Here is a 16,304-nt window from a genome sequence, read left to right as displayed (position 1 = left end):
CATTACAGCTCTCCTTGCCCTTCCTCAGTTTCTGGTCTGCAGCATACTGTAGACCTTAGCTTCCTAGTTGTCTGTGGAAACAAAATCTGAAAGATGCTTTGCAGCAACCAGTGCAGGCTCTATTTTTTTTTCTCATCTAGACTTATGCACCTCCAGAAGTGTTCAATGCTTAGTAAAGATGAGTGGTACTTTAAAGTGTACACCCTCAAGTGGCATAAATAAGGTACATTAATTAACTTAATAGCATAAGTAGCAGTTTAACTATGTTCTGGTTTATACTTTAAAAATGCAGCTTGTATTTTAATAGCTTTAGAAATTTATTAATGTAATAGCTTTAAAGTTAATTATTTTTTCCTCCTTTACAATTTTCTTTAATAATAAAGCTCTATTTCATTTGTATGTCTTGGAGGTGACACGTTAATACACGTAACTATATGCAACATATTCCTTTCTCAGTGTAAGGACAATTTTGTTTAGGAAACCAAGGGTAAGCTAACAATGGTGGGTATCATTAGGTAACATATTTATTCATGGGTAGTTGCTGTAGTCTATTAAAACTCTTTGGCAAAAATCTGGGTAAAAAAATTACTGAAAATTTAGCATTTTTCCCACCCCCCAGAGTTGTGTTGCAGCTGAAATGAAAGGCTGAATCATCAGGTTTTTCTGTTGACACAGCAGAGGGGGAGGCATGGGGAAACAGACAGGGAGATAGTAAAACTAGAAAGATTCCATAGACAACTTTTTTTTCTGAAATACTGTATTTACAGAAAATTGAAGAGAGTACAAATACTTTACTAAGAAGACAAACCATTATAGTACATTCAATTTAAACACAGGCAGAACTATAGATACAAAGCACAGAGGCCCAAGGTACTTGCATGAAAAAAAAAACCACCACATCATAAAGGCCCCAGGGATTAAAACCAGGAGGTAAGAGAACATTGTATCTGTAATACAGCATCACCTTTCCTTGACTTCAGTGGGATTAACAAGACACTCTTCTTCCTCACTGTAGATGGTGGGAAAAAACATCTCAATGTGCTGACTGCTCAACACTGATTTTACAAAATGGTTAAGTGTGTACTTAATTTTCAGCATGGAAATACAGCTGTTAACTTCAAAGGAAGTTTTATTTGTGCCTAATCATATGCTTATATGCCTAGTTTGACCCAAAATAGCGTTCTCAATGCTTCACAGGGTCAAGTCCATTGTTACATAAAAATAAGAATTCTCTACTGTCTTCTTTCTTTTTATTTTTATTAAAATATACTTTAGAAGTGCTTTAATTTCCCCCTTATGCACTCAATTAGAAAATAGTAACTTATTGAATGCCATAGAATTTTTCAGTTTTAATAAATGTCTTACATCATCAAAGGAATATTGTTCAAAAATAATTGCCACATTTTCCCAAAGCCTGTTTAGATTTAAAAAGGAAAAAAAAAAAGAAAAATACATATAATAACAAAGCAGCTTTATATTTCTGGGAATTTGGCAGCATATCTGTTATCAATTAAAATCACCAGATTAATTGATCATTGTTAAAGAAAATGTTGTATAATATTATTACAATTCACCATATATAACCAATGCATGGAATATTTTACACATTACATACCCCTTAAAAAGAATTAATATATTTTAGCCTTTTCTTTGAAAACAGATAGCTTCTGAAGTAATATATCTCAAACACAGTGGTATTTGTCACTTCTACTGTCTGATTTTTTTTTTTCTGAATAAAAGCTTGTTTGAATAGGTCTACTAGCTCAGTGATGGAACTACAGTGCTATTTAACTAAATTCCATATATGTCTTCATTACTGTTGCTGTAGTTATTGTAATCACATACCACTGAAGTGCTAAATATTAGTAACTCTGATATGTGGACTTTGGTTACGCTTGATAGAATACTGGCATGTCAAATATGTGTACCACTTTCTAAAGGCTATGTTACAATCATGATGCCTAGTAATAAATAATAATAACAACAATCTCAGATTCAAAGTGCTGACTCATTTGAGGCACCAGTACAATAAATCAGTCATTAAAAGTCTCATTTTTAATGTTCAAAGTTAACAGAGCAGATCCTGGGCTGCCAAGTTCCACATGCAGGACAGAAGACTGAACCTCTCCTTCCAATCCAGGGATTCCTGTGGTCCCAGAAGACACTGGAATATTGTGTTTGCTGTGAAACACTCCAAGACATGCCAGGTCTTCAGACATGAAACATTAAAAGCTCCCTAATTTTCTCTAAAGCCTTGAAAGGCTCTCTTAAAGCTCCTCAAGCCAACACCATTCAACCAGGGACAAGGCTTTGCCATGTATTGTGTTTGGCTGCAGACCAGGGAAGAGTCTTTCATGAAAGTCCACAATGAAATATATCACATTAATGCAGCTTTCATACCCTGGAGACACTATCACGACTGTCAGCATAAGAGGAAAAAGGCAGCTTTCCAGCAGCAGCAAACACCTGTCTCAGTCAAAGGGGAATGTTTTCATGTTGTTAGTTTGTTCTGTGCAAGCAGTAATCATTTTCAGTGTCGAGAGAACTGTTGTATCCCGATGAAGGATACAGGTCCCTCTTAAGCATCCTGTTGACGATGTTGATCAGAACTTTTTTGTACTGTTGACGCAAAAGTGAATAAACAAATGGATCTGATGCAGCCTTACTGTAGGTGAGGCACTTGCTTATAATTCCCCAGTAGTAATTTATGGTAACAAAAGGAAGGAGCTCTATCAACCTGTTAAACATTAAAGAGAAATGGAAACACTTAAGTGTTAATATTCACACTGAGCCCAGTGCTCAACTCATGCTTCATGAAACTTTCAAATAACACTTATTTTCTTACAGTACACAGTCCCTGCAGGAGAAAGGCCCTGTACTTACTCCTTGCATTCTAGAAAGGCAAAGTGAACTTTCCTAGCAAAGCCACCGGGAGACAAAAACAATTCCCTCTATGGAAAGAGGGAAAAAGTGTGTTTTCAACAGTAATGTTTCTGTGCATCAGAGAGAAGAAGGTGCTGCTGTTCATTGTTCACCTTCTGAATTTAGAGTTGTGCTGGTAAACTGGTAAAAGTTTTGGTGACATAATTGACTATGCTTCTTACATGGCAAGCTTAAGATAGACACAGGAGACTTATGGCATCCAGACTCACTGAATTCAGCTGCCTAAGTAGAGCTCTTTAGTGACACTTGAGACATTTAGGTATAATCCTACTGGCATCAGGCTGGTACTCCTGAAAGCTGTGAGTCTTCTTTAGGTTCTGTGGCATATCTGCCAGCCTAGGTAAAGGATTTTGAGAACATGTAGCATCTCAAATGACACCAGAAACCTTGTCTAGACCACTGAATCCATTCCCTTAGACACAGACAAGTGAATCCCCATTAAATTACTGCAGTGAATTATCACAGATGCATATCAGAAAATTGTAGTTAGAAAAACAACCTGGCAGTATCTCAGAGAGATTTGAGTGGCACCTGCAATCCCACAGTATGCTTAGGAGCACACCTGCATCTACTTACCCATGAAAGTTTTTGTGTGCACTTAGGTGGCTGAGAATTTGGCCAAAGAAAACAAGAAGACAACAATTTTATCATCATTATACGACCAGTCAACTGCCTCCAGCCCCGTATCTCCCTGTTCGTGCTTCACGGATGATTAGTGGCCTTAGCACCTCAGCAGAGAGGGATGTATTAATCATGGGGGGAGAAACAACAACTAAGTTAAACAATTTTTCCACAGGAGTAAGAGCAATCTTTCAGACTGTTCCAGCAAATGTCTCACCCCGTTCATCTGCAGCAGGCACACTCTCCAGGAAGGTGGAAAGAACAGAATGAGAAGGGTTTATTTTCTGTACATCTTTTGTAAAACTTTTTGCAGGAGCAATACAATACTTTGCTCTATTCATTCCAGAAGGGAAGAAAAAAAAGTACAGTGAAAGAAAACAGCCCTTTCCTGTACCCTAAAACATCACTGTTTGAAGATGTAAGATCAGAAGCTTTCTCAAGACTTCCAGAACCTTCTGTCTTCTTTCCAAAGGGTAGAACTCCCAAATTACAGGGGGTTGACTTTTGAAGCTGTTCCAATCCCTCCTCACAGAAAAGCTTACTTACCACCACTGCTACTGAACATTGCAACAAGTGACAGGAAAATTTCTTATTTGTATGAGTAAAAGTGAAATCATTCCTATGACAAGTGCATTAAAAAAACCCCAAACAAACAAACAAGCAAAACCAACAAAACCAAAAAAAACCCACCAACCAAAAAAACCAGATGACTCCTGTTTGAAGTTGCTTGGAAAATTTTCCAATGAATTCAAAACAGAGAGAACATAAAGGCACAAATTGTGAGAAATAAATGCTCAATAAATTACACTTGCTACATAATTGCTTAGGTTTATACCATCCTGCATATCATACTAATACAGGCAATATAAAATTGATATTTACACAATTGATGTTTTTATAAAGACACTAAATAAGAACATTAAGATATCTTTCAGTCATGAAAACAGATGGATTACTATGCGTTCCCATTAATGCATTATGGGTCCAAACTTAATTGCATCGAAGCCAACAGACAAGAAATTACAGAGATTTTAATAAGATAAAGGGTCTGGCCAAAACAAACCTTAGAAATACCCCTCTGAATGCATCTTAGTATCATGTTCTTGTTTTCAGTGCTATTACAAAAGAGATGAAATTCATCTGTTGGCTTTTTGTGAACAGACAAATATATTGCTAACGATCCTAAGCTCATTCAAATTTCTGAAATGAGGAGCAAATACTTAGCTCACAACAGAGTCTGAGTCACCAGGCCAAGAGCAAGAAAACAGGGAGAATGTCTTTCACATTGCCTCCCCAGAGACTGCTTCGGTGCCACCCCAATAAAAACCAGAATGGGAAAAGAAAGGAGAAACAGGCACGGCAACAAGTCCTCCAGCCTCACCTCCCTCATCACCTTTTATGTTGTGCCATCTTGCTACTGTCTTGTCTTGGGATAAAAAGCCTTTTAGGATGCCCTTCTGAAATACTGAACCAGCTCAGTCCTTGTGACTGAGATAGAAGCTGTAGCCTGACATACATTTCCATAAACCAGCCCTCAGCCACTTCAGCCTCCTCTGTAGTGACTCAGGAGGTACCAGTTTGTCACACACAGAAAATGCATCGTCTCATATTTGCCAAATGCAAAGTCTGAGGAAGAAAGTAGCTTTTATTTCAAAAGTTTATGAGAAATACCTCCACCTTTAAAAATGTGGCCACGCTAGGAATTTGTGGAGCTTGATAACATTCAGATGGAAAGAAAATGACAAAATTCCCTTTGCTCAATATAATTACATTCTGATTATGACAAAAGCGAATAGAAAATTACTCAAAATGCACTGATCAGTGATCAATTAACCTTTAAACTCTGTGATGTAATGTTAAGATTTGTAATAATCCTTCCAAATGCAGAAAAAAAGATGTGATTATCCAGGCAATTAGTCAGGAATCTCTTTCAACATGTGAACCGCGACTGAAATAAATGTCACTCTAAAGATCGAAAAACATTGTCTGTTTTGTGCACTGGCCTTAATCTATCCCTCACTCATGTAAGAAAAGAGCAGTGACAATGACCTTAAAAGGCCTAGATGTATGTGACTGTGTAAGGTCAGATAATAAAGCTGGCCAATTTCTGGGAGCTGGTGTAGCTACAGACACTGGCAACTTGGTAGCAACCTTGAGGAAGCTGTGACCAGGGGGCTTTGCAGGCTAGTGCACCTTTCTTGGCAGAAGTCAGCCTTCTTCTAGACTGTCCTGAACACATTGTGAAGTGGGAAACATTTTTTAAAAATCACTTGTGAAAGATGTAGCCCATATTAGTTCAGAGATGAAAGGCTAAATCCTCAGGTGCTGTGATTCAGTATAATTACATAGGCTTCCAGCTCACTAAAATAATAATAACCCCCCCCCGGCCATATATTGTATAAAGACTATACAACCCCATTAGCTTAAGCTCTTAAAAAGGTGCAAATCCCGAGGATGAATGCCTATAATTCTGTCCAGTTGAGGAGCGTGGTGTTTCCTACTCATTTTAATAATCTAATTATTACTTTTCCTGGGAAATAACTCTTATAACCTCATCACAAGACCCTGCTGCACTATTAGCAATACATTTACAGACATTATTTCTAGACAGAAAGCTTATCTGACAAATTATCAGCCTGGACAAATTGTAATTATGTCACTTCAGCTTCCAAGAGCAGCAAGCTTGGCCTTATGCCTTAAAAAAAAATTAAAACAAACAAACAAAAGATCCCCCCCAAGCTAATCAGGAAAGTCTGTCTGCTTTCCTTTCTATTGTTGAGGTGTTGCTAATAAGGCAAGTCTTTTAAACTGCTTTTATCTCCCACTAGCATGTAATTAATTCCTGGTACTTGTCCTAAAAGCCTCTTGCTCTTGGCAGAGGCGCCCAGACCTGGCTGCAATGAGAGAAGGAGAGCCAGAAGCTGGCGGAGCTGCACGCTGGGGCTGGGGGTGCAAGTAAAAGCAGTGTGTCAGTGTGTGCGTACTAGTGTGTGCGTGTGTTCTGCCCTTCAGAACGGCCCTGGGTGTCCCTTAGGCTCTGGCACCCCAACATTAGCTGCAGGACCCCCTGGCACCTGCGCATCACAGGGCATTCCAGTCCCACAGTTCCCCACCCCAGCAAGTGATACTAACCTGGTGATAATGTAAGGACCAAAACAGATAACGAACGACCCTATAAAAATACTGATTTTCTTCGTAGCCCGCTGCCTCCTCCGTTTCTGCTCGTTCAGACAGCGCTGCTTTACACTGCGAAGGGAACAGTAGAGGGGTTAAGGCAAGAAGGGAGGAGGCGAGATGTGAACCTAAGGGAAAGGGAAGGACACTCTCCCCGCCCGAGTGTCCCTGCGCCTGACAAGGGAAGGGGAGGAAAGGGGAAGGCAGCTCCCGGAGAGAAGAGTGCAGCATCGGTCTGAAGGAAAGGCAGCCCCTGGTGGAACGAGGACAGTACCCCAGGGGAGAGAAGGGCAGCCCCGGTTTGGGGGCAGGGCAGCCCCCCGGGGGAGAGGTCAGCCCCAGTCTGGCCGAGCCTCGGGACGATCGCACTCACCAAGCAGTGCTTCCGTCTCAAAGGGAGCTCAAGCCAAGTGGGAGCACTCGCGAGACGGATTAGTATTTAAACAGAGAAGGCTACAAATGCACAAGGCACCGTTCCTGGCACTCAGCAGCATCTGAAACTAGAGGCAGAAGCGCTCGCCATGTGGCTGGGGCAGGCAGGAAGTGCTGGGCAGGCAGGACATCCTCCGCCCGGGTACCTACCGCGAGCGCCCCGGGGCTGTGAATCCGAACACGCAAGCATTACCTGGGGTGGATATCCACCAGCAAAACCAGAGTCTGCATGGTAATAATGTCTATCCGTTTGCAGTGGAACCGGGCAACTTTCAACACCTTTAAATAGGTGAAACACAAGATCACCAGAGACAGCATGAAACTGGTGGAGTGAAAGACAATGGTGAACACTGTAAACCTTCTTCGCTCCGACTCTTCCTTCAGGTGTAAGGTGCAAGAGGCATAAACGCTGTTGTAATCTACCCATGAGTAAAACAAGGATACCAAGGGGAATGTGAGGGAGTGGAGCCATGAATAGCCCATCAGTATGACAGCGTCCTTATACCGCATCTTGCTGGTGTAGCTTAAGGGGAACACCACGGCAATCCATTTGTCGATGCTGAGCGCTGCCATGCTCAGCATCGTGTTGGAAGTCAGGAAAGTTTCCAGGAAACCCACCGCTTTGCAGACGCAGCCCCCGAGGGGTTGCTGATTCCTCAGGATGCCCAGTAGGGTAAAAGGCATGTTCAGAACGGTGAGGAGCAGGTTGCAGAAGGATAAGTTCACCAGGAAAACCCCGGCGACCTGCTTGCGGATCTCCGTACTGTAGACGAAGCATAGCAGCACCAGGAGGTTGGAGAGAAGAGAGACAACCAGCACCAGCACGAGGAGCAGCGCCAGCAGCACGCCTGCCAAGTCCATCTCTCAGAGGGTCGCCTGGAGCGGGCGAGGGCAGGAGGAAGGGGGCACCCACACCGGCACCGCAGCCTCGCCTGCCGCCAAGCGCGGCCGCCCGCGCATGATGCCGGCGGCGGGGCAGGGGCCGCGGAGCAGCGCCGGGGGCAGCGGGGCGTAGGGAGAGGAGCAGAGGGCGGGCAGCGGAGTCGAAGGTGCAGTGAGAAAGCCGAGGGGAGCGGGGCTGCTCGTCCGGCCCGGGAACAGGGGAGAGGACCCCAGGGAAAGCGGGACCGGTTTTCTCTGGCAGCGGAGTCAGGCAGAGGCGGAGCAGGGGCCGGGAGGAGTGGGGCCGGAGCCGAGGACAGGGGCGCCGGGGCACGCAGCGACTGAATCGGGAGACAGAGAGAAGGTGGAGGTACCCGAGAATCGGAGCAGGAGCTGGGGGGCCCGGGGAGCCCGGGGGCCGGAGCTCAGGGAGCCGGGGGTGGGAGGAGCCGGCTCAGCCGTGCGCTGTCCGCGGTGCTGAAGCGGCGATGCCCCGACGGTCGCGCCGCTCGGGGTTCAGGCCGCGGTCCGCGGAGTCCCCCGCGCCCCCTCCATGCCCCGCCGCGGCTCCGCTCCGCCGGGCGCACGGCCTCCGCAGGCACTGAGCATCTTCTCCCGCTGCCCAGCCCCTCAAATACTCCAGCCGCGGAGCCTCCCGCAGCGACTCATGCGCAGACGAGCGGCTGCGAGCCACAGGCTCATCCACGGATCGCGGCGTCGGGCTGATGCACTCCCGTACGCAGGCGAGAGCGACAGGAAGCCCAACTTTCCGCTAATGGGCAGCTCGGGGAGGACCAGACCTAGAGAGGAGTTACTAGTAGTTTGATTCCTGCGCTATGCTCGGGCACACCCTGAGTGCAGTGGCTGCATCCAGCACTCCTGGAATCTATAGAAAAACTGGTGTCTGTACCTACTGGCAGGCTTGCCATCCTCTATCTGAGAGATTGCTTGCCCTTTCCCTCCTTCAGCAGATTGCCGGCTGTCATCCCATTGGCCAGCAGTGAGGGATGTTTCTGGGCTAGAAACTACACTTTGACTGCTTGGACTCACCAGCTGGCTGAACAAGTGCCCATATTTGGGTGATGCTGCCACATTCTGTGAAAAACTAAAGTCTCTCTAACATTTTCCATGCACACTGTTAACATGAGAGTGTGATGGTAAGAAAGGTTCTTTCTGTTATCACGTGACAAAAGCTGTAAAGGCAGACATAAAAGAGGACAGAAATCCCCCCCCTCCCCCCCCCCGCAGCTGTCAAAATTGTGAATCCAATGACTTCTTCCCAAAGATGCCATAAATCTTTCTCATAGATTAAAAAACCCCAAACAAACAACAAGCAAACAAACAAAACAATCAAACAAAAAACAAACAAAACAAAACAAAACAAAACAAAACAAAACAAAAAAAACCCTCCAAAACACCAAACCAGAGGGAGTAAGTTTTGGTGCATCAAAACAGTGGTACAGGAAAAAGCTGCCAGGTCTAATCACTGTCACATTTTACAGTTGATTACCAGAAGTGACATGAAGAAAAAGGAGAAGAAAAGGTAGCCTTCCTACTATCCAAAATTGCTATTAATATCCTAAGGAAATGCTGTATTGTATGTATTGTCCCTACAATGTAGCCCTGTCACGCAAGTGTGACCACTGTTGGATAACTGTTCATAAAACTGCTTGAAAGAGCCTGAAGGCAATGTTGATTTTGTTGGATGTTTTTTTGGTTGGTTGGTTTTTGTTTGGTATTTTTTTCCCAATAGCAGTTATAAGTTTTTCATCAGGCCTTAATTGAAAAGCTTGCTATGTTAAATTATATGTCTTAATAAAAGAGCAAAGCAACAAGACATGAGATGTGTTATTTGGAAGAGAACCAATACTGTATTACTCCTCATGATGGAAAGAAAATGAACATTTTCTTTTATCAGAAAGATGTAATTTCCAAAGTTAAAAAAGTCTAGATACCTTTGACAGTGCTTATGCTAGATGAACAAAAATCCAATACATACCTGTGTAAGAATTTGAGGAAAAAACAAAATCTATAAAACATGACAATACCAGTTCTCTCAGAGTTCAGTTGTTGCATTTCTATCATCAGAGAACCAACATTGTTTAGGAACGGTTAGGAAGAAATGTATCACTGTGGGACAACCTGGCTGCATCCTTACAGACCTACCTTTCATTTAAGAGTATCACAAGGTTACAGAGCTTTTATGTTAGTTATCTGGGATTAGAGGCTGTCTGTGTAGTGACGTCAAGTGGGATAGATGCTGTTTCATATCATCACAGAGACAACCTGGATGTGCTGTTCTTTTACTGTGTCAGCTACTCAAGAAGTTGTTTCCTGTTGGATCCAGACAGAAAGCAACTTCTGTATCTCTCTTTCCCTCTTCTAAACATACATGCAAAATTTCTCTCATACAGCCTTCTCAAATGAAGAATGATTTGTTTCTGAAAACTAGTGGAGAAAGAATACATCAGAATAAGACAAGGGGAAAAAAAAGAAGTGGCAAAAAGCCAGGAAAAACAGATTCTGCCTTTTGACATGTACAGTGAATTGTATGGTTCCCTGTAACAATATTCTGGGCTCAAAGAGCCCAGTAGGGGTGACATTGTTAAATTTCCCCTTTTATTTTCAGTGAAGCTTTGTCAATGGTCCAAGCATACAGATGATTTCCTGTGGGATGTGAGCCTTCTGCTGAACCTTTCCCATTTACAGGCAGCAACCCATAGCACTTCATAACATGCACCTTTTGGTCTGATGTTCAAATGCCCACTTACAGCTTATGAGGTTGAAAACAGTCACCTCTGAGAGATCAGGAGACTTAAATTTGCCATGATGGATTTGCAAAAGTGGACGCTGCCACCACAGCCCCTGAAAATACATATACTCCTGTTATCTTTTTGCATATAAGCAGACAAAATGTAAATCATTGCAAATGATCATGGCAAACATACTAAACACACATATTTTCCCAGTCAAGATTTTACAGTGTGTACTGTCATAATCAAGGATTCTGTCTTGATTGAAACTGGGCACTGTGGAGACTGCTGCAATACAATTTAGAGAAGAAAAAAAATAGAAAAGGATGTTCTTGTCATTAATTATCCTTTAATAGACATAGACTATTTAGTTAACACAGATTAGGTAAGTACTTGAGACTTTTATTCTAATAGCTGCATCATTCATTAAATCTACACATTCATCTGTTCTAAATATTGACCACAACTTATCTGATTTAATGGTTAATGGACTGTATTTGTTGGAAAGGCATAGAAGACGATTCAAATTCCTTTTTAGTTTCACTCCAGGAGAGATGTGTCATGCAAATTTCAATGCAGATCACAACTGAGCATAATACAGCTCTAATCAGTGTATTCTACAGTGTCTAGGAACATATTTAATTTAGTCTTAATTTTAAGAAAACACCATGGAAGAAGGAGATCTCAAACAAATTATATCAATTAATTTGCAAGTACAGAGAAAAGCAACCCTTTTCCCCAGATTCTTTTATGACAGGTGAAGAGAAGGAAATTAAATTATCTTCACCAATATGGGGGAAATGGAATGACTCATGGAACTGATGTTAGGAAAAAAGCTTTTCACTTTTAGGCCACTTGCTAAAAAGTGACCCATTTCAAAAGTGAATAAAATTGATTAATATCCCTGAGAATTTTCAGTATGTTCTGTAAACATATCTGCTACTCGTAGTTCCTGAGAAGCACAGAGAAATATCTTCTCACTGCCACAGTGGCAACAGGTGTGTTATTAGTGTCACATTAGTTTTAACTAATGAAGCTTTAGTGAAGACAGAGTCCTTCAGTTCAAGTCTCAGCAGCAGCTTATTTTTTTATTATTCCTTTGTTCTTTTTACTTTCTCTTTCTTTTCAGAGGCCTATTTTATTAGGATTTAGACTATAGGGTCTTTGAGCAAGTAGGGCTTACAGATTTTATTCTTTCTAGAAAAATTAAGACAAATAGCAAGTAGATAGTACTATTGCAGCAACGAACTTTAGTCTCTAAAGAAAAGATATGAAGCCTGACTCATCAGTCTAATACAATTCTGCAAGACGGTTCCCATGACAGAATTCCAGTAGGCACATTTGCCACTTATGGAATAACTTTGACTGTTCTTCCTAAAATGGAGTAAAGTCCACACATTCCTTGCAGGGAAAAAAATTGGAGCAGTAAAAAGTACGTGTGTCTCTCATAACTACCTGGGAAGGTAGAAGTGCAAAAGAAATATAAAGCTTAACCACATCACAGTTCTGCAGACTGAAATTGCTTCAAAATTCCTTCAAAATTAGAAAAATACTGTAATGGGGAGTCTCATAGTTCAACAGATAATCTTGCAGTTGTCTCAAAGTGTACACTTGAAAAAATCTTTTGACTTATGTTTGTGTTTATGCAAACTAGACATATCCCTACAGTCTACAAAATTGATCTCAAAATAATTCCAGAAGATAATATTTGATTTTGGAAGATGGAGGGCAATAGAGGTGGTGAAGGATCTGAAGGAGTTGATAGAGCTGGGGTGATTTAGTCTGGGGAAAATAAGTTTCATGGGGAACCTTATTACTCCCTACAGCTATCTGAAAGGAAGTTGCAGATAGGTGGGGGTTAGTGTTTCCTCCCAGGGAACAAGTAACAGGACAAGAGGAAATGGCCACAAGTTGCACCAGGTGAGATTTAGATTGGGTATTAGGAAAAATTTCATCACCAAAACCATTGTCAAGAATTGAAAGGGACTGCCCAAAGAAATGGTTGAGTCATCATCCATGGAGGTATTTAAAAGACCCGTAAATATTCTTTAAGTGCAGGTGTGACACTTAGGGACCTGGTTTAGTGGGGACTTGGCAGTCCCAGATTAGCAGCTGGACCTGATGATTTTCCAACCAAAATGATTATGTGATTCTATTCTTGATATTCTTAATGGAAATGGAAGCAAAAATACTTGAAGATGAAAAATAAAAATATTCACAGAACTCCAACCAGTTTTAATTGACATACAATTCTAAAAGCAGATAGTATGGTATGTATAGTTATGTGTCAATGTTTCCTCTTTCTCCCACCAGTTTGTTTTCAATTCTGCCTCCTTAGCAACATGAGCAGGTAGAATCAGAATTCTGAATTGCAAAATTTGGCTTTGGAATAAAACTAACTGGATTTCCCTCTTCTTTTTCTTCCTTTTTTTTTTTTTTAATTCCCTCACCACGCAGAGTACAATACAAACATGGGAATGCAAAAACATGCTATTCTACTGAGCAGCAAAATATATTGATTTCAGTGAAATTTCTGTCAGGAGGTAAACAATGCTAACTAGCTTTTACACCCATCAGCTTTACAACTATAATGCAGTCTGAAATAATTATGGTGAAATATTGTTCTCTCAAGCATATAGCACAGGAATTTGAATCCATAAGATAGTGACAACTTTTTCAAAATAACCAAGTTGTACCAGTTCTTTCCCCAGACTGATTCTACAACAGAGTTATTCCTGTTTTAATTAAATATTCAGGACTTTGGCTATAACCAGAATTTTACATTTTACAAAGGTACAATTCTTCTGCAGCTCCAGAAAAAATAAAATGGTAAGTGGAATCCTATTGAATCTCAAGGGAAGAGAACATACATTCTCCTTCCATTTTGTCCATTTTTAAAAGATTTAATATATCAATATATTTTTAACCTGACAAGAATAGAGTGCATTTTCTTGGTATTTTTCAGTGCCTCAGAAACACAGTGGTTCCTACTAGCAGTGCTGTACTGCACCAGATTGTTATAAAACTTATCAAAGCTGCAGGCATGGGAATGAAATTCCCAGGAGTCTTTTACTGGCATTTTCAACAAATGTGACAGTGTTTAGCCCTTCCAGGGGCTAGGAAACATTAAAGAGCGTTTTTCAGAAACTGTTTATTTACTGTTGCAGTGAAGTTCCAAGAGCCAACACATGAAAAAAACAGCATGTGTTCCTCTGTTGTACTGTAGAAATTCTCCTTTTCCTGCCTCAAAATCTCCCCCCACATCCTACAGAGACAGTTTGATTCTGCTTTTCCTGAGTCAGTGCAAATCCAAGATAAGTCTCTTAAAGCCACTGGGAAAACCAATGCAGTGGAAATGAAAAAAAAATCAAATATAAAGCTGTATAAACAGTATGAAGCTTCTATGATGAGGCCATTTTGATTATAGTTATTTATTATAGAGAGCACTCTCAGAAAGCACATCAAGAAAAAATTGACCCCACCATGTGCAGTGGAAGGGCTGATCTAACAGAGATCAGTGCGGAGCTGCTCTGGAACAGAGATGCACAAAGCCTTTTGGATGGTTGTAGAGGAAGGAGTGTGTGCACACAGATGAGAGCTCTCTCCTAAGCTGTTTGCTCAGGAGCAGTTTAAGTGTATGCTGAATCAAAGGAGCAGAGAGAGCCAGGCTTGTGGGATGGACAGGTCACTTTAGTTTGAACTCAAACAGGAAATTTCTCTGGCATTATGACATAGCACCTCTTAGCTCTGCAAATCACCTCCTATGGCATAGACATAACTTATCTCCTCATGGACGTACAGCTGACCAGTTCCCATAATTCTGGGCAACAGCCCTGTGTTATGCAGAGTTCACCCTGCCCCAGCCCTTTAACCTTCACACATTAATAATTCTGAGGCAGGATCTTGCTTGAATACCTTCAACAGTAGTTTGCCTTTCCCTAAGCTCTCACTGCAGAGCAGTTTCTTCGCACCCTCACTAACAGGTACAGCTCCTGTCAGTGGAGGTAATCAACTGACACCATCTGCTTTGAGAAGTAAATAGCCAAGATATTTTCTACAGCAATTCTATGATATCTAGGCACTATCGTCTCATCACACCCATCCCTTTACCTTGCCTACCCACCCATCCACCCACCCCCACATCTATCCGCAGGAACAGGTTTGGGCAGAAAATACTCTGTCTCAGAGGTGACTTCACTCTAAGAAATGGAATTGGCAAGTAATAAATAGTCCTGTGCTATGCTGCTTTCATAGAAACACTCTGGGGCTAAGGCTTTTAAATGTGAACATTGGTTATTATGAGTGCACAGCTATCTCTGAGCCTTTATTATCACATACCATTCACTGTGTGTTTCTCTGACTATTAAAAAAACTCCACCACCAAAAAGCCTCCCTTTTGGTAGGGTAAAGAAAGTCAAGAAACTGTCACGACAAAATTGACACTGTATAATGCAAACTCTGCACACCGGCATAGCAGGGGTTCCCACAGCAAGTGAGTTGCTTAGGAACAATAATAGCATGTAGCCCCAAATCATCCCCTCTGATTATGCAGGAAGAGAGAATCTGTTTCCCACCAGAAGCAGAGAAGTGAAGAATTACATATGCCTTCTTGGGTCTCACTCTCATCCTTACCTAGGATGTGCTTTCATCTGAAGAACATGGGAGGAGTCCTGCCAGGAATCCCTCCACAAACAAATGCTATCAAAATTAGTACAGTAAAACCGTCAGAAACTCACTATAATGGGGAACCAAAGCACAAGCGGAAATAATGGCCCTCTAAAGCCATTGCTCCTACACCTCCTGCAACTACCCTTGCCCACCTGTGTAGAAGACCACAGGTAGGGTTCTCTGACCCAAACCAATGTGCTGGAGTAACCTTACCCTGTGTCTTTGGTGGCAGAGGTTGAGTGATCCTTGGGCTGCATTTTCACTTGCCAAAGAGCATTTTCTCATGCTGCTTTCTCAAACCTCAGACCCACAGGTTTATAGGCATGTAGTTCTTTTACAGATAGGGAGAGAAGAAAATGCCATGTGCTCCTTCTTTCACCAAGGGCTCTGGGAGATTGCCTACAGTCAAAGCTCTCTGTTGTACCTCACTATGCACAGCTCCTCAGAAGTGAACCCAGTGCAGATCAGTTATTCTCAGAACAACATTTTTTCCTCCTTATGATGATGAGGTCCCTTGAGTTTTGTAACCTCTGCAATCTCTTTCAAGATGTGTTACAAATTAATAATTTATTCTGAATTATTCTCTTTTTTTTAAATTATGTTCATTTTTGTGCCTCTTAAGGTCATTTGGAGTTTTATCTCTTTCATGGATAATTGTTTTCATTAACATAGTAGTAGTCTTGGAAACAGCTAAACAGAGCTTTTTGCCCATCATCTATCTTCATGCAATGAGTTAAGAAAGTAAAAATACACTCTTATGTTCTCATACACAGAGCTGTTCTGGGCAACTGGTGTGTAGAGCTGCCTTGAGATCTCCCTGCCACTCCAATA

General features: G+C 41.8%; 1 protein-coding gene across 1 annotated transcript; it reads right to left on the bottom strand.

The window, feature by feature from the left end:
- Positions 1–779: 779 nt before the first annotated feature.
- GPR78 (G protein-coupled receptor 78) lies at positions 780–8,090 on the bottom strand. The gene is made up of 3 exons (XM_071555234.1): positions 7,364–8,090; positions 6,697–6,810; positions 780–2,737 (listed from the first exon to the last, which is right to left on the bottom strand). Exons 1-3 carry the CDS (start codon positions 8,029–8,031, stop codon positions 2,500–2,502), a joined length of 1,020 nt encoding a protein of 339 aa, XP_071411335.1. The 5' UTR covers positions 8,032–8,090; the 3' UTR covers positions 780–2,499.
- Positions 8,091–16,304: the final 8,214 nt, after the last annotated feature.

This window comes from Pithys albifrons, chromosome 5 (genome assembly GCF_047495875.1).
Source record: "Pithys albifrons albifrons isolate INPA30051 chromosome 5, PitAlb_v1, whole genome shotgun sequence".
Lineage (NCBI taxonomy): Eukaryota > Metazoa > Chordata > Aves > Passeriformes > Thamnophilidae > Pithys > Pithys albifrons.
The sequence above is the reverse complement of the archived record's forward strand: the minus strand, read 5'-3'. Positions and strand labels throughout refer to the sequence as shown.

Excerpts from the sequence above, each read along its gene's own strand:
- GPR78 (XM_071555234.1), bottom strand. The coding sequence starts at position 8,031 with ATGGACTTGGCAGGCGTGCTGCTGGCGCTGCTCCTCGTGCTGGTGCTG. Across the intron at positions 6,811-7,363 it reads CTGGTGGATATCCACCCCAG|TGTAAAGCAGCGCTGTCTGA; the intron begins GTAATGCTTGCG and ends TTCCCTTCGCAG. Across the intron at positions 2,738-6,696 it reads GGTCCTTACATTATCACCAG|GTTGATAGAGCTCCTTCCTT; the intron begins GTTAGTATCACT and ends AATGTTTAACAG.